This window comes from Camellia sinensis, chromosome 6 (genome assembly GCF_055761805.1).
Source record: "Camellia sinensis isolate YWXY chromosome 6, ASM5576180v1, whole genome shotgun sequence".
Lineage (NCBI taxonomy): Eukaryota > Viridiplantae > Streptophyta > Magnoliopsida > Ericales > Theaceae > Camellia > Camellia sinensis.
In genome coordinates, this window is record NC_138966.1 from 148,454,993 (window position 1) to 148,474,313 (window position 19,321).

General features: G+C 33.5%; 2 protein-coding genes across 2 annotated transcripts; one reads left to right on the forward strand and one right to left on the reverse strand.

Annotated features, from left to right (window-relative positions):
• LOC114319970 (putative fructokinase-4) lies at positions 1-7,681 on the forward strand. Its single transcript, XM_028267055.2, has 4 exons — positions 1-829; positions 4,187-4,513; positions 7,098-7,214; positions 7,324-7,681. Exons 1-4 carry the CDS (start codon positions 419-421, stop codon positions 7,450-7,452), a joined length of 984 nt encoding a protein of 327 aa, XP_028122856.1. The 5' UTR covers positions 1-418; the 3' UTR covers positions 7,453-7,681.
• A 490-nt stretch (positions 7,682-8,171) lies between these two features.
• LOC114319971 (B-box zinc finger protein 24) lies at positions 8,172-12,354 on the reverse strand. Its single transcript, XM_028267056.2, has 3 exons — positions 11,493-12,354; positions 9,492-9,806; positions 8,172-8,710 (listed from the first exon to the last, which is right to left on the reverse strand). The coding sequence occupies exons 1-3, from the start codon at positions 11,673-11,675 to the stop codon at positions 8,480-8,482; spliced, it is 729 nt and encodes a 242-aa protein (XP_028122857.1). The 5' UTR covers positions 11,676-12,354; the 3' UTR covers positions 8,172-8,479.
• Positions 12,355-19,321: the final 6,967 nt, after the last annotated feature.

The window sequence follows — 19,321 nt, forward strand, 5'->3', positions numbered from 1 at the left end:
AAATGTCTCTCCAAGCAAAATCTGTTACGTATGGACAAGGTCAAAAAACCATCCATCACAATCAAATTTCCGTGGAGATAGATAATTTATTGGATAATAAATTTTGCAAAATTTTAATATTCCAAATTACTTACCTTTTTTTTCTCTATTTCGTTTCTCTCTCAACCATTAACAATCCTCCAAAAAGTCCAACCCACCCTCGTCTCCTCTCTCTCTCTCTCTCTCTCTCTCTCTCTCCAATTAGTTTCTCAATCTAAATCAACCACCCTTCTACTTTCTCTCTCCTCCTTCTTCAGCCCCTATATAAACCCCTTCACCTATCCTCTTTTACTCTCTCTTCTCTCTCTTTTCTCTCTATATATATTCTCTCTCTATATATAGTCCTGTGTATATATATACATTGATTGATTGATCGATCATGGCGCCCAACAATGGAGTAGCGTCGTCAGGGAGTCTGATCGTGTGCTTTGGGGAGATGCTGATCGACTTCGTGCCGACGGTGTCTGGAGTGTCGCTGGCCGAGGCGCCGGGATTCCTCAAGGCTCCCGGCGGAGCTCCGGCGAACGTGGCGATCGCCATCACCAGACTCGGAGGGAAGTCGTCGTTCGTCGGAAAACTCGGCGACGACGAGTTCGGCCACATGTTGGCCGGGATCTTGAAGGAGAACGGCGTCTCCGGCGACGGCATCCTCTTCGACAAGGGTGCCAGGACTGCCCTCGCCTTCGTGACCTTGAAAGCCGACGGAGAACGCGAGTTCATGTTTTACCGGAACCCTAGCGCCGACATGCTCTTGACTCCCGATGAACTCAACCTCGAGCTTATCAGAAAGGTATGCCCTCTCCCTCTGTCTAGAATATCCTTGTGATTCTGAAATCTCAGTTTTTTTTTTTTTTTTCTGTCTAGAAATTCCGACCTTTTCGTAAATTTGTTATGAGTTAATCTCACGCGCCATGAATGGCGTTTCGGTGAATTGTTTTGTAATTTAATGCAAGTGGGGCCAGGATTAAAGATCAGCGTGCCCTTTGGCACCAAGATCCTCTAGAGTGAAATTTTTCTAAAGTTTCTTAGAGGACTATATTGTGTGGTTGAGATTTACTTGCAGCATTCTAAGAAACTTTAGGATCCTTGCTCGCCCTTTGGTCCACCTCACTCTTTTGAATCTCTGGATCAGACTGTCGGTGATGTGGAATGAAATTTAGGACATGTTGCGTGTGATTAATTACGGAGGTCAATCGAGAATAAATATTTAGATCTAACGGTAGATGTTGATTGGATCAAGTTTGTGATGACGTGGCAGTTGACGTCTCCGAATATAGAGTTATGCGAGGACTCAAAATGAATTACTTTCATATGAATAAAAAAAAAATGAATTACCAAATATTTTATCTGAGTTGTGAGATTTGTATAGATCTCACATTTATGTAAGAAGTTTGATAAAATATTTTAATTTATTTGGTAGGTTTTTGGCATATTTTAAAAAAAATCAAAAAATAATTAGACTTTTTTGGTAAAAAAAAAAAAATGTCCATCATAGTGCATTGCACGAAATCCAAACAATATTTAATACCATTAGGGCATGTTTGATTGGATAGATTAGAGTATGAGATTGGGATTATTAATCCGTAGACCCAATTATCCTATGTTTGTTTTAACATTTTGGTTTAGTATTATTAATCTAATGGATAATTAATCCAATAAATTTGTAAGATTATTAATAATGGGGTAGGGGTAGGATCACACTAATTTAATAGAATTATTAATATTTCACTATTAATTTTGTGAATTAAACATGACCTTACAGTGTAGCACAGTGCACTGCACGGAACCAGCATAGCAAAGGTGGGAGGGAAGGTAATTTTGTTAGTTAATATAATATTTTAATATATATTTTTTCGTAAAAAATTAAAAATTAATTTTAAATATATATATTTTTCTCTATTTTTTTAATTAAAAAGTTAAAAAATACAATTATATAAGTTCATTCTAAATAACCCCTTGGATCCATAGCATTTTTCCGAATTATATCCCCCAAAATATTTAGAAATCGATTAGGAGCCGGATAAGTTTCGAATGGGGTAAATTAATTTTTTTTTATTTTTATAGGTGCAGTGAAAGTGAATGCATCGTAGTAACTGAAATTTATAGGGATTTAAATGCTCTGTTGTGTATAAGTTTGGTCAATGTGGTGGTGCTGGGCCCATTTGTCTTTGACTGTTAAGCGCTGTTTGGCAACAATTTTTTAAGTTTTTTTTGTTGGGACTTTTTGATTTTAAATCCAAATACCACCATCAGCATTTTTTATGGTCCTTTTATTCTATTTATTTTTGTTTGTATAACCATTTAGTTTTTTAATTTGACTTTCACGGGGTTAGGTAGCTACACGCATGCATGACATTAAAAAATAAATTGGGTTACTTCTTGATCTATATTCCGAAATTTAATACTACTTTTTTTAATATTAATATATATGTATATATATAATACTATTTATGTGTATTGTTAAATTTATAACATATAAATTTTGATTTTGATTTAAAAGTATATATGATATGTTGATTAAGTGTAATAATTTTATTTTTTAAATAATTCAATAATAAAATCTATTTGGGATTCGGAGAGATGGCTTGTTAGCAATCTCGGCTCAGCTTGGTTTATTAAGGACTCAACTCGGCTCAGTTGTTTAGGTAAATAAACAAGCTCGAACTTAATTTTAGGTTCGTTTAGTAAATGAGCAGAGTTCGAACTCAAATAAACTCGACTTATTTATTTTTATTTAAATTATGAAATAAATATATTATTTATATGTTAATAATATAAATAATATTGTTATTTACTTTTTTTTTATTAACTAATATATAAATAAATAAAAAATCATAATTGAGCTTCGAGCTTGACTGTTCAGTTAACAAATGAGCCGAGTTTGAGCCCCATCAAAACTCGACTCATTTGCAGCTCTAGCTTCAGGACACTACCATAGTATAGAAAAATATAATTTTAAAAATATTTATTCATTTTTTATAATACAAATTTGATTTAAATATATAACTATTAATGCCTGATTGTCTCAATTTTTTGTATGAATATTTTACTCAACGAATTTTAAAAAGTAAATAGTTTTGGAGCACCAAAATCGGTCCTAAATCTAAATGCTCTCTCACGTTGGTCCGAACCCATAACATATTTTGTCTTATTAACTATTTTAGACTATTTTATCTTTTTATAAATTTTATCCTCAACTAGGCTATTTTTTTTTTTACCAAACACCACCATAGTATGTGTCTTTGGTATGTTAGAAGAATGGGATCACATGATATACTACGGTTCCATTTTAAACTAAAAAGCAAACGTACAATTTGCTGCATTGATTTTTGCTGCTCTTCACGTGCTTTCTGAGTTCTTAACATTCGGAGATTCCGTCTAGTGTTTAGGCCCATTATAATATTGGATATTATAAAGATAAAAAATAAATTTTTATTGAAAGAGTGATTAATTAAAAAAAATAATATAATTTTTACAAATATAATTTTTTTTGTTCTCTTTTTAGTTATATAAAAAGGAAATTATTTATATATTTATTTAGTTACAAAGGTTAAAACAGTATACATTAATTAGTAATTACTAATGCAGCTTCTATGATATTATTGATTATGAAGTGAGTCTTATTTTATAGTCTTCAAAATTTTATTATTATATGACACATTTATTAGTAAAAAAAAAATTATAAAAAATTATTAATTTATATAATGTAGATATAGTGCTAAGAGCTTCATCTAAGATATATTTAAAATAAGAGTACCACCACTTGCATATATAAATCACTGTAGGACTTGCGACATTTGGGGCTACCTAACACCAAAGTGGTTCATAGTTATTTTGACTGGTGGTGGGGACTGTTTAGAACAAAGCTTTATACAACTACTTCCCTCATGAATTGTGATGATTACGATTTTTGACCAATAGCAAGATGGGGCCAATGGACCAGGGTGTAATATTTTCACTTTCAAGATATTCATTTGTTTTTAATCACAAAAAGAATGCTTTTAAATTGTAGCTGTACTTCATACTTTTGTACCAAATGCATTGTATTAGTCTGAGAGTTTTGTCATACAAATATGAAGAAGATTTTATTGATCGACTTGGTTTACTTATTTATTTATTTTTAAATTTGTGTTAATGCTTATTGTAGGCTAAAATTTTCCATTACGGATCGATAAGCTTGATCGTGGAGCCTTGCAGATCGGCTCATTTGAAGGCAATGGAGGTGGCAAAGGATGCCGGTGCCCTGCTCTCTTATGATCCCAACCTCCGGCTGCCACTATGGCCATCAGAGAAGGAGGCGCGTGAGCAAATCATGAGCATCTGGGACAAGGCAGAGGTGATCAAGGTCAGCGATAATGAGCTTGAATTCCTTACTGGCAAGATTGATGATGAATCTGCAATGTCCCTCTGGCACAACAATTTGAAGCTCCTCCTTGTCACTCTTGGCGAACAGGGTTGCAAATATTACACTAAGGTCAGTCACCATTTGCTCTCTTCTTATTGAATATCCATCTCTAACTGCTGTTTGACAATTGTTTTTTTTTTAATTTTTTTTTGAATCAAATAAAAAAAATTGACGTGTTTGGTAATTATTAGAAAGTAATTTTATTTTGTTAGTGAGCAAAATTGTTTTTTTAATTAAAGTTTTCTAGTTTTTTGGAAGAGCTAAAAAAAGTCACCTTCTCACTAATAAGAAAACACTTTTTTAGTAATTTCCAAACATAACTTTTTAAATTAAAAATAAAAATAAAAATGGCATTTAAAAAGGCAATACCAAACCACCCATTAAAAACAGCTTATTTAGTACAAGGCAAACGGGGATTGTTGTGGGGGTAGGTGAGCTCCTTGAAACAATCGCATTCCTTTTAATTGAATTTGATCCTCTTTTATTGGCATGGAAAAGTAATACCGACGGCTGTGAATATGGTTATACACGCACTTCACTTTTCCCAAGTAACTTGAAGAATTCTAATATAGAATAGTGATATACATAACAAAAAAATTTAAAAAAAAGTTGTAAATATAATTAATATAAATTCATATGATAATTCTTGATTTTGGCAATTTAAAGCAAAAGACCAATCAATGTGGGTTATATTTTTAAAAATAATAATGTCATATTGTTATTGTCAAAAAAATTATATAAACATTCTCTATGAATAATATGCGATGAGGATAAGGAAATTTACAATGAAGGTTCATTGCTATAGTTTAGTAATTTACCAAATCAAATCAAACCAAACCTTAAGTACTATCAAATGAGGTCGGTTATATGAATCATTCATCTTCATACGTTCACTGTAGTAATTTAGGAAGTTAAATTTTAACAAATTGAAATAATGAAAATTAGAATCTTCTAATTAAAGATTTTTCAAATTGTTTAAATAAATATGAAGCCAAACTGATTTTTTCTCTTTTGTTTTCATAAGTAAATCTTGTTGATTGTCATATAGGTGATCTGTTAAATCCGAAGGATCAACTAGTTGGTTTCTGTTCTTTTTTTACTCGCAATGTTTTTGAATTGCTGAACTTAGTTTTTTCAAATTATTTTACAAAAAAGAAAAAGAGTATTAGACTATCAAACTGCATCATGTACTCAAATTCAGTATGATATGTTGGAGAAAGGGTGAATTATTTATGCTGGTTCCATGATGTCAACTACATCTATAATTAAAATTTTCTAGTGGTGTCCTCTTTTTGGCTTTTCAAGCAAATGTTTAATGTGCCTAAAAATCAGGGTGCTCTTTCTTGATTGCTTGTAGTTTAAAAAGAACAGACAATTCATGTGAGGTCCAATAGCCCAAGTGATATTATTATTTACCTTGCACTATTTTATTTATTATTTTAAAACCTCAGGGTGATGATGCATGAAGGTGGGTGGCTATGACTGCCAGCCTATTACCTTGCTTTGATGTCAAGTTTCTCATTTAATTTTTTTTGTGGTGGGATGGCCCATTTTAAGGCTAGGTTTGACATAACATAAAAAAGTCAAAAAGTTACTATTTTATTTAAATCATATCATCTTATTTAAGTCACATCATCTCTTTACCATATCACTTCAAACCCAATCCATATTTCATAAAAAGTCAAAAAGTGCACACCGTATTTATTCTAGGTTTCTACATGGTAAAACTTGTTTATGACACCAGTTGTTTCAATGAGGTAAAACTTGTTTATGACACCAGTTGTTTCAATGAAAAACATTTTGGTTAGGTCATCTCCAATGGTTCATCAAACCTTGCATCAGATTTGAAATTTGGTGAAAAAGTTACTTTTTGGAACTCCAATGGTTTCAGCAAATTGGTATCAAAATGATAATGGAACAAAAAATTCATTAAAGTGCATTTTACTGTGCGTGACCGTTGGGGGAGACCAACCGCCGGTTGACCGACCGGTTGATCGGTTTCCTTTCAAATAGGTAGGTTCAAACAGGTTAAAAAAAAAAATTAGTCTTACCGGTCGACCCTTCCCTCAATTCTGCATATATTTTGTTCGACAGATTTGATGCTCACTGTTGGAGGAAACCGTATCAAATTGAGAAAATAACCTATTTTTTACTCAGATTTGATGAAAAAAGAAATGAACGGTTGGAGATGATCTTATGATGCTGAAATTGATAGATGGAGTTTGGTTTTGGCTTTTTTAGTAGTTTTTTTTGGGTTTTTAGCTTTTTTTATAATTAAAGAAAATTGATGTGTTTGGAAAAGTACCTTTTTTTTTTTTTTGTTAGTGGAAATTTTGAATTTTTGGGGCCTTTTTAGTTGTTTTTTAACCTTTTCCCGAACATACGTTTGCTTTTTAGCGTATTTAGCTGAAGAGTTGCCTTTTAAGCTGTGATCCCAAATAGGGTACAAGTCGTACAATGTGTCCTTGTAGTGTTTGGAAAACTGCTTAACCTGGCCTTGAACAAATGAGAATAATTGCCCTTCCAAGACTTTGGTATTCATCTATCCATAAGAAATAGCTATGATAGAGTTTCATCTCTCGTCTTTATGCCCCTTCAATTTGTCTAAATGCTTGTATTAAATAATTGGCTCCTGTTTGGGTATGCAATGTAGAATTTCCGTGGATGTGTGGATGGATTCCCTGTCAAATCAGTGGATACAACTGGTGCCGGTGACTCGTTTGTTGGTGCTCTCCTATGCAAGATTGTTGATGACCGTTCTGTACTTGAGGTAAATATATACTCACTGGTATTTTGTTTTATTTTATTTTTTATTTGGTTGTTTTTTTATTGTTTTTGTGCAATTGGCATGAATGATTGGAAATGGATGATTTTTGCAGGATGAAGAAAAGTTGAAGGCAGTACTGAAATATGCAAATGCATGTGGAGCCATCACAACCACCAAAAAAGGAGCCATCCCTGCTCTTCCTACTGAATCTGAAGTCCTCGCTTTTGTTAAGGGCAAATAGGAAGGGAAAAAAATAAGGACTCAAATGTTTGCCAATTGTTTCATTTCTTGCCCTTTGCTTTTCTTTTTCTTTTTTTACTTAGTTTTGTTTTTTTAGGAGCTTGTTTGCAATTGAGGAATCGAAGTAGGTTAGTTTGATCTCTTTGATTGAATTCTCTTCTTCATGGTTGTAATGATGAATGACTTTGCTTTATGGTGATTAAATAATAAGTTGTTTGCCTACTGGTTGACATGCGCCGTTCATCTTGGTCTTTTTCTTTCGATAAATGTATCTTTAGATAGATGTGTCTTTAGGCACATATTAAGAAGTTTAAAATGCTTATACATCTATGTGTAAATATGCATAATAAAAAATATCTATTTTTTAAAAATATTCCTAACATGTGTTCTAAGAACATATATTAATAAGACTCTCCCAATATATATTATAATAAATTAAACTGGATGTTTTTTTTATACATTTTTAACGTCTCCAGATTACCTATAATAATTTGTCATACAGATTTCAAATACAAATTTCCATTACAAAGCCTCTTGTTCTTTCTTCTCCATTCACAAAGATTGTATATTATTTCTAAATCACATACCAACATTAAACAACAAATAGATAAACCTCATACTAACTGATTGCCAAAGAATAAAACACAAGCTCAAGATTTACCAACATAATATGCCCTCAACAAAGAGAACTAGAAAAGCCAATCAAACACTGAAACAACATTTCCAAGAAGCAATCTTTCTAAAATAGTATGTATAAAACACCTTGAGAGCATTGAGTGCTGTTCATGATGTCAATTCCCAATATCTAACAAAAAACCCAAAATTACCATTCTTTTTTAACAAGTACAAAACAAAATTAACATATTGATGGAATTCACCAGAGCACCTGAATTGAACCCTTGCCACTACCCTCGACTGATACAACTTTGGATTATGTGCAATGCATTCATACACATACAGATACATATCACATGTATCTATGAATGTATGGACATTATCATATTTATCATCCTAAGATGTCCCTAAGATCAACCTAGATCAGGAACAGTGAAATACTCATCATCCTCATCTGAGATTTCAATTCTAGGCTTCTTGTAGGGCATGTTCAATTTGGTGGGTCTGTATGAAGTGGCATTGCTTAACTGTGGCACTGGAAGCTGAGGCACTTCAGCAAGAGCTAACGCCTCGCGAGGAACTTGCTCACCAAAGAGACCAATGTCTGTGAACCATTCTAGCTCTCCAAACTCAAGTTGTTCTTTCTGCATGAATAGATAAACATAACAATCTATGCGAGTTATGCATTTGAAACGAAAATTAAACCAACAAATGACATGCAACAGCATTAAAGCAATGGAACAATTGAATGACATGTATATATGCATGCCAGCGTCCTGAGATTTTCATTTATCGCTTTAACATAGTAATGCTTAGAGGAATCATGAATATATGAAAACATATTTTCAAGATGGGGTGGAAATTCTTTTTTCGTAAATCGATAAATTTTATGAGTCTCAAAACAAAATTGAGGTCTGAATTTACAAAATGATGTCCCAAATTTCAAAGTTCAGATATAACAAAATTCTAGGGATGCAAATTATCTCTGTTCAGTTTGTCACATAGTATATCACACTTCATTGGCTTTTTAGGCCATAGAAAACTAGGGAGCTCAAACCATTACATGATGCCGCCACAATGTTCTTGAACAAACTAGACATGTTTGGAGGCATACATAACCTAATTTTATTCTCTATCACTTGAAATTTAACATATTGCTAGACAACTATATAGGCAACCAATAATTTCTGTGTACCATGCATGTAATGTAATTGCAAAACTGCTGGTTCATTCTTTATATTAGCTTTCTTGTTCTCGAATCATTAATGAAATTCCTACGACACAGGAGAAAACCCTCATGTAGCCTCCATTAATCCTTGCATTATTATCTCCGAGTCCTCCATTCTTATCGTTTAAAAGTTATATCTGAAGGCTAAATGCAATGTATTAAGGCATGTTGACTTCAAACAATTATAGCTCCCTTACCTTATCAGAAGATTCAAAATCTGAGAGATGCAATAAGTCATCAACAGCCCACGATGGTGAAGTGAAGCTTGAAGATTGCTGTGTGGGCATTTTGATGCTAACTGATTGTGCATTATGATTAGGTGGCTCTGGCTCTGGCTCTTGGTTGCCCTTCTCACTGTCCTTTGTGCAACTTGAAGTGAGAGCAACTCGGATTCCGGTGGCAAGAAACCGCTGGTGGTTTGCAGAGAGGCTACTAGCACAATGGATTGGCTCATCACAATCCCGACAGAAGAGAGCCCTGTCTTCCACACAAAAAATGAAAGCTGCCTTCTCCTGCATGAAATAAATATAGAACATGAGAAGACCTATACACAGTGCATACTAGAAAGCCTAAAATAAGGCATCAGAACTCAAATTAAGACCACCGAGTTTGTAATTTTTCATGTATCTTACAAGTTGATTTTGTTCCCCATTATATGAGCATTGATTTTCCACTTCTTTCATAATTATATAAAATGATGATAGCAATTATGTTTTCTTATGTTCTCATTTTCTTTTCTTTTCCCAAGCAAGCATATAAACAATAGTCTATAATGATAACACTAAAGAAGATACACTACTGGCCATCTTCAGTATTTCTTCAATTATTTGCATATTCCTCAAATTTGTCCTAAATAATTCCATTATATTAATCTACAAGTTTATCTAAACCCTATTTCTTTCCTTATTTAGACTCCATAACTTCTCCCAAACCAGTACCATTCTAGTTGAGACCACATTTTATGAAATTATATTTAAATTCCAGCATCAAATAATTCTGGTGACATGGTTCTCTGGACCATCAATAAATTTGATCCATGTCACTATTTGGCAGGGCATAATAACATAAACTTTCTCAACAATACCCAATCCTCCCTAGCAGTTTGAGCTACTTCCTAAAAATTTAATTTGAATTGGACCGTGTTTCACAAATCTTGTGTTTTTTCTATGCTAGTAACATTTTTCGTCATGTATTACTAGTTTTTCCCTTAATTTAACTTTCAGATTCATGTTTCATCACTTTTTGGTAAAAGCTGTTACATGGTGTATCCCATGCACCTCAGGAAACATGTTTCCACGTCCGCTCCTGGTTACAACTTTGTCTGCCTTCAGGATTTAATTCCATCGAAACCATCAAGAAGTTTCTTCCATTTTTTTGGACTCGGATAATCAGTTTCCGCATGGGATAATTACTTTATACATCCAAAGGATCAAGTATTGAATCCTTCTCAAATTTCCCATTGCTTTCTGTACTACAATCATATTTGGCCTTGCAATTTTCTATTTTTAAAGAACACAGACAAAAAAAATTAAAAAAAAAAAAAAGAAAGAAAAGAAAATTCACTTTGTCCCCTCCAACTATTACACTTGTTGTCGTTTTATCCTTAAACTATCAATTTGGACAATGATTTGATTAATTTGTTCATTTGCTTGATTTATTTGTGCACATGATTGCTTAATTTGGTTATATCTAGAGGTGTGTTTTGTTTATATTCAATATTTTCAAAACAACTAGCTGTGTTTTGTTGCATGGTATCAGGATGTTTGTCTCCTTACCATTGGGCAAGATGAATAAATAACCTCAATTAGTAGCATGTGCCAACATGTGTATATTCCTTCAAAAATATTAACATCATTTAACGTTTTGAGGGGCAAGTTGAATTTTTCCCAACCTAAAACTACTAGTTTTGAAACCCAATTTTAAATTCTTCAATATATCTCTGTTTTCTTGGCTTCCAAACAAAACATAGTAGACTAATATGCTCAATTTTAGAATATGTAATTCAATAACTACCATTGGCAATCCTAATCTATGGATCACTAATCAATCACATAAAATGGAAAATATGAACAAACCAACAATCTAACCCTAGTAATAGATGGTACATATAGATCAATCAAACCCTACTAATAGATAGTATATATATACACAACTAAATTGACAGAGATGCATCAAAATAAAAAGAAAATGAGAATTACTTGACATATGTCACATGGAGGGAGTTTGTTGGAGAGGGATTGAAGGAGCAGCCTCTGGTGCTTGCTTGCAAGCTTGTTTGCTGCATGAACTTCTATGTCACATTTTGCACATAGGGCAGCCTCATCAGCGCAACAGATCACAGTTGCTGGAGCTTTCTCACACACATCACACTGGATCTTCATCTTCCTTTTCCCTTATTTTGATTCTCTTCACTTCTCTCTCTATTTTCAGCAATCTTTGCAGTAAAGGTTTTCAAGATTTAGGAGGTACCCACATGGAGGAAGATGACAAAACAACCTCTAACACTAACCCCGAAAGTATTTTTGTATTCTGTGGTCTTTTTTTCCCAAGAAAATCTTGGGAAACTCTGTCAAGACAAAGAAGTGATGCTGATTATGGCCAAAACAGCAATATGAGCAATGGGGAGAGAGGGAGAGAGAGAGAGAGAGAGAGTGAGGAAGAGAGGGAATATATGAAGATTTTTTTTGTGAATGAGAAAATGGAGTGAGTGGTGGAGGATTGAAGAAGGTGAGGTGGTGAAGATAGGGTTTTTAGAATTCCAGATCAAGAAGAAAGTTGAAACAACAAAGCAGTGTGGGGTCAGCTATGCGTGGCTGTACGCTACCCAACAGCATTAGTGGCCACCAATTACTTTGTCCTCATTTTAGGGAAAATGCAGTGATTTAGATCCCTCAAAATAAAAATGTTTAAGATTTTCTTTCCCCTCGCTCCTTTTTATCCCTTCTCTTTTTTGATTGATTACTTTTTCTTTTATTTTTTTTTATTTTTCTTCTTATTCAATCACCACTCCCCACATGTGTATGAAAATTGTGGGGATGGTGATTATCAATACTCCCCCTCAAAACTCCAATCCTGTCACTCCATACATATGCAGTGAATGGTGATTGAAAGAGCAGTAAACAAAGAAAAAAAAATAAAAATAAAAATAATTAATTAAAAAAAAAGGGGTTAAAGAATAAGAAAAAGAGGTCCCAATCTTTATTCTTAAAAAAAAATATAAAGATCTCAAATATTTTATTAAATATCTGATATTTATATTATATAGATTTTATATTTATATAAAATATTTAAAAATTTTAACATTATTCTTTATCCTTGTGACTACGTAAATGCTTAGCTAAGCATGTCAACTACAACCATTTAATGGCCTCAGTGCACAAGTTAATAAATTAGCCAGATTTTTTTAAAAAAATTATAATTGAAATCAGAAAAAGGAAATTAATTAAAAATAAGTGAGAATTACTTATTATTTAATTTACCAAGACGTCTTATTTTCTTCTTCTTTTTTTTTTTCTTAAGATTTGTTTGGAAAGTGGGTTAGATTTTTTATTTTTTAATTATTTTAGTTTAGAGTTAAAAAATCTCGTTTGGAAAAGATTTTTTAATTTTTTTGACTTTTTATAAGAAAAAGAATGTAATAATTATAAATTGAATGTGATATTTTATATTCTTTATCGTTGTGACTACGTAAATGCTTAGCTAAGCATGTCAACTACAACCATTTAATGGCCTCAGTCCACAAGTTAATAAATTAGCCAGATTTTTTTAAAAAAATTATAATTGAAATCAGAAAAAGGAAATTAATTAAATATAAGTGAGAATTACTTATTATTTAATTTACCAAGACGTCTTATTTTCTTCTTCTTTTTTTTTTTTCTAAAGATTTGTTTGGGAAGTGGGTTAGATTTTTTATTTTTTAATTATTTTAGTTTAGAGTTAAAAAATCTCGTTTGGAAAAGATTTTTTAACTTTTTTGACTTTTTATGAGAAAAAGAATATAATGATTATAAATTAAATGTGATATTTTATCTTATTAAATTAAAAAATCTATTTTATCTCTATGTAATTAAAATAGTCTCAAACCCAACCCAACCCAACCCAACCCATCCCATCACCCAAACAGAGGCAATGTAATTCTCTTTGCCGATTACTTCTCTCTCGCAACTCTCAACCTATCCCCATTCTTTTCAGTCATTTTAAACTCTCATTCACTTTTTCTATACACTATTTTTGCACTTACCACAACTATCATTACGTTAAAAAAAAATTACAACAGTGTAAAAGGAGTTGAGGTGTCGAGATAAAGAGAGACTAGAGGGGTTTGGGAAGTTTCGATGACTAAGGTTTTGATCAATTAGGTTGTTGAATGGGTGTAAGAAGCTACGGTAGATGAAAATCATAAGGGAGCTATAGGAGTGGCGAGAGTGAGCGGAGAATGGTGGGAGAGAAGTTTGGAGTAGTGAAGTAAGGAAGAGGAGTATGGAAAAGAGTAATGCTACGTATCATGAAATAAATATCATGAAAAACTTCATAAAACTAATCTAAGGGTGAATGCATAACATACAATAAAGTACTACAAACACTATAATCTAATCCAAGGGTAGAGAATCTTCATGAAAACTTTTCATGACATTGTTTTCATGATAGCTAGCATTATTGGTATGGAAAAAGGCTTTGGAGTAGCAGTAAAGGGTGGGGATACGTTAGCGGCTCAGGAATGTGTGACTGAAATTTTGAAAAATAGAAAAAAAATTGGTACACTATATTATCTCGACTGTGTAATGTACTCTTTACATAAAATACTTTATCAGAGACAAAGACAAGGACATTTTGCTAAATTGATTATGTGATTTTTGCATATTTATAATTAATTTTCTTATTCCTAATTTAGTTGTAATTTAAAATAAAATAAAAAATCATTTATATTCAAAGGTCTATGTCGGTAACTTGTTATCTCTCTCATTTTAAGTTGATATTTATGGGGGCCGTAGTTTTCCCTATCATTTTAAGTTAACATTTTTGGGGGGTTGAGAGAGACATTGTTGGTAGCTCAACTGTTGGATTGAAGGTATGTTAGGTTTATATTTCAAAGGTCTATGTTGGTAGCTTGCTATCCTTATCATTTTAAGTTGATATTTATGGGGGCATAGTTTTCCCTATCATTTTAAGTTAAACATTTATGGGGGGTTGAGAGAGACATATATCTTCCATTGAATCTCAACTGTTGGATTATAACCACTCAATTTATATAATAATGGTACAATGTATGAATGGTTCAGAATCATTTTAGTACCAAAAAAAAAAAAATCAGAAAAATAGAGTGTTGCTGTGCCAAGGGTATAGTCGGTCTATTGTCCCAAACAACATGGTTTCAAAAAAAATGCTACCATACCCTTAGGGAGGCGGTGTGGAAAGGTGTTGCTGGCCTTTTATATAGGTGAGTAGAGTTTGATTTTTGATGACACAATTAGAGATCTATTTATCCGGGGAAGCTAATTGTGTTGTACTTCGCTCGTGACTCTATCTCCTATGTTGGGAGTTGGTGCATCGCTTAGTCCGATAGTGTGTCTCTTCATTTGGGTTGGAGTAAATCTGGCTATAATACTGGAGCCTAAAGGTTGCAATAATACCTTCAAAGAGCACTCATTTTATTTTATTTTTTTTTCTGATTAAAAAAAGAAAAGAAAAGAAAATGCTACCATCTAAAAGAAATTAAAATTTTTAGGGTTAATTACAAAAAAACCCCATAGTTTCACGTGTTTTTCAATTTGAACCCTAGAGTTTCAATGTCGGCAAATTAAATCCTAAAGTTTCATCCTTGTTTCAATGTGAACCCTCTGTCCATCTTCGTCTTCTTTCTTCTTTCAGATTCAAACCCATTTGTTTAAACACTTATATCTCTCTCATCATAACTCTGTTTTGCCTAATTTTCGCATCGTTGAATTCACCTCATGGCCTAATTTTCAATTCACCCCTCATACAGTTTGTTCCACCTTTTGTGCGTGCCGTCGGAGCTCCAAAAGTTGGTAAAAACTAAGTTATTTCTTTCTTTGGACAAAATTTTCATATTCAAACCGACATATTCAAGCCCTTGTATCTCTCTCCTCGAAACTTCGGTTCGCTTCATTTTTGCATCGTTGGATTCATCTCATGACCTAATTTTCATTCCACCCCTCATACGCCTTGTTCTACCTCTTTGTGTTTGCCGTTGAAGCTCCAAAAGTTGACCAAAAATAAAATTTTTTTCTTTTTTTGCTGCTATCATGACAATATTCTTGGCAGGGGAGATGCAATAGATGATACTTGATTGGAAACCAAGGTGCCCTCACTTGTGCACTAACCCATTTGGTTTTTGATTTTTATGGGTAGTTGTATACCTATCACCACTCGATGACACTGCCACCATTACCACCATCACCACCTCATCTTGTAGATAATGATGATGAAGCAGCAATGGTAGGAGCAACTCAGGTGGAGATGCAGAAAAGGAGGAGAGAGAGAGAGAGAGAGAGCGTTTATTTTTGGTCAACTTTCAGAGCTCTGACAGCATACAAAAAGAGGTGAAACAAGACGTATGAAGGCTGAAATAAAAATTAGGGTATGCGTTGAATCTAACAATACAAAAATGAGGTGAAATGGAAATTACGATGAGGGAGATACAAAGGTTTAAACATGTAGATTTAAATATGAAAATTTTGCTCAAATAGAGAAAAATCTTATTTTTGGTCAATTTTTAGAGCTCCGACGACAAGTAAAAAGATGTGAAATAAGGCATATAAGGGATGGAATGAAAATTAGGCCATGAGGTGCATCCAATGACGCAAAAATAAAGCAAAATAGAGTTACGACGAGGGAGATATAAGAATTTGAATAAATGGATTTGAATATGAAAGACAGAAGAAGACGAAGATGGACAGAGATGGACAGAGGGTTCACATTGAAATACGGATGAAACTCCAGAGTTTAATTTGTCGAAATTGAAACTCGAGAGTTCAAATTGAAAAGCACGCGAAACCATGGTTTTTTTTTTTTTTTATAATTAACCTAAAATTTTATGATAAAAGTTATAAATTTTGTGAGTAATTTAGATAATTTAAGTATAATTGGAGTTCAATTTATTATTAAGCATGACTTTGGCAAAAAAGTTTGATTTGGAGGTCGGGGTTGAATAGGAGTGTAAAAATGGCCTGCAGCCTGTGAGTGGCCAGAAGCCCGCCCGCGGCTCGAGGTGAGCTGGGGCCCGAGCCTGTGGGCCTGGGCCTAGGCCATCATTTTGAAGCTCAGTCTGACTCGATTGGCCCGACCCATGACCCAACCCATTAGCCTACTTAAGGCCTACTCAAGGCCTAATGTCTTTTTAGTGGAAAATAATAATTTTTTGGTGGAAAAAATTAAAAAGACAAAAAAAAAAATTGGTTAGGTCAGCCTAAGCCCGAAGCCAGGCCTAGGTCTACCGGTCCGGCTCGCCCAAGGCCCAAATACCCCTAGGCCTGGGCCTTTTTTTTTGGCCCGTGAGCCGGGTCGGATTTACACCCCTAGGTTTGAACAACTCATAGTATAATTCAAGTTAGATCTAGTCAACTTTTTAATTCAACGGAAAAAACCCGAAGTGCACCATATTTTAAAGTAGCAAGCCTACAAATGATATTGATTCACATTCTAAAATATTTGATATTTCCATATTTTAAAGTAGCAAGCCTACAAACAATATTGATAGTGTAAAATAGACTGAATCACATTTCAAAATATTTGATATTTAGGCCTTGATTCTTCCGTTAATATTTGGATCGTAGGATATTGTCTAAATTTGTGAGACTCATCAGGAGTCATATTTTTATGATTCAAATTATTCATTTTGCAGAGTTGTTCATATATATCACTCATAAAAAAAAATAATTAAATTGTTTCAATAATTGTAATTTGTTCAATTTATCGCGTTTGTCACAAAAAATGAATTATCTATTTTAAAAAAATATACTTGCCATCTATTTTTTTTTTAAAAAAATACGATAAATTGAATATATTATGATTATCAGATCAATTTATTTTTTTTTATAAATAATATATATGAAGAGTCTTACAAAATTAATAGTTCAAATTATCAAAATGAAACTTATAATGAGCCACACGAACCCAAATAATGTCTAATCTAAATCTTAAACTTAAGAGAAGCACAACCTTGATACTTTATCAATTGAAATTCAATTTTGAAAGCTTAACATTTTTTTGGGTCTTAGAATGAACCATCAACATCCAAGTATTTCTTCATTGCCTCCCACAATGCCACCATCAATTGTTGTCCAAATTGTGAAATTAAATAAATAGATTCGCGAATAAATCAAAATTATATACCAAGAACACATACTGAGAATTACTACTAAATTACAACATAAATACCCAATAGATTAAAATGGTAAAGAAAGCAAACCGAAGCCTGCACAGTAGCAGTTTCCTTAAAACAGATTTTCGCCGCCTCATGGGTTGAGTGCTTGAGGAATCCCGACATTTATCTCCCAGGATACAACAGTCAAAAACCAGCTACGGCAGAAGCACTCTCTATCTAGCTTAGCAAACAAAAACTGTGGTAGCACTCTCTCAATGTAGGAACTTTCTGGCAAACTGACTTGTAAATGGAAGCAAAAAATTTCTGTGTTGAGACTAGACGGGAGGGTCTCAATTTATACATGTATAGAGGAGAGAGGAGGAGCCTCCGGCCTTTATGGCTGGTCACTAGTGCACCATTAACCTGCCTTTATGGCTAGTCACTAATGCACCATTAATCTCTGCAATATTGCAGGAGTTACAAACATATTATATACACTAATCCCACTACCTCTTTCATGAAACTAACTTCATGAGGCAATTTCTTATTCAATTCTCAATGGCTTTTATCCATTCTTTTTGTGGTGTAAAGATCTCATTATAAAGTATTTAGACCCACTTGAACCCAACACAATGGATGGTTGGGGCCCACTTTAATATTTAATTAAAGTCACCAAAAACTCATTTTTTTTCAACAATCTCCCACATGAATAAAAATTGACCGAATGACTCAACAAACGGACACCGTTCAACAATAATGACTCAGAGAGAGAGTACAACAGACTAACCTTGACATTAGAAAAGGTAACTTTTGGCTTTGAACCTCTCTCAGTGAAAACCTATCGAGTTTACTAGCTGATCAGTGAATATGACATCTTGAACTGCTCTGCTGTTTATGTAAACTGAGATAATATATCTCACACGGGAATTGCTCCTACCACCATTCTATTCTTACTGGTGTGCCCTGTATGGCCCTGAGCACTAGCTTGGTTCAACGAGTGGTTTCAAAGAATTTTGGCCTTCCCAATTCTTCTAGAAGAGACCCCACTTCACACTCACATAGGTGACTCTTTAAAGCATCCTGCTATACCCTGTTTGAATCCTCAATACATAAGAGTCATTAAAAGCTTTGCTTAACCTTCACCCCCGCAAGTATCACTGCTTAAAGGAATGGCTGGAGGATTTTACCCTCACAGTGACATATCATTGTTACACATAATTAGGTTGTCCTATTAAACCTAGATCTTGGGATCTCTAGTCAACTAGGTTAGGTTTCCATCCCGGTAACTTCCGAAGGCCTTAGCCTCATTCCTTTTGATGACGTCTCAACTAACACTCGATTTAACCCTTTGGTTAGCGGATTCACAATATTGTCCTTAGACTTTACATAGTCTATAGAGACAACTCCATTCGAGAGTAGTTGTTGTATGGAATTATATCTACGACGGATATGTCTAGATTTTCCATTATACATATTACTCTGTGCCTTACCAATTGCAGATTGACTATCACAATAAATACAAATAGCTGGCACAAGTTTAGACTAACGTGGGATATCTTTAATAAAATGGCGAAGCCATTCAGTTTCTTCCATTGCTTTATCTAAAGCAATAAACTTTGATTCCATTGTTGATCTAGATATACACGTTTTCTTGGAAGATTTCCAAGACACGGTTGCCCAACCAAGAGTGAACACATATCCACT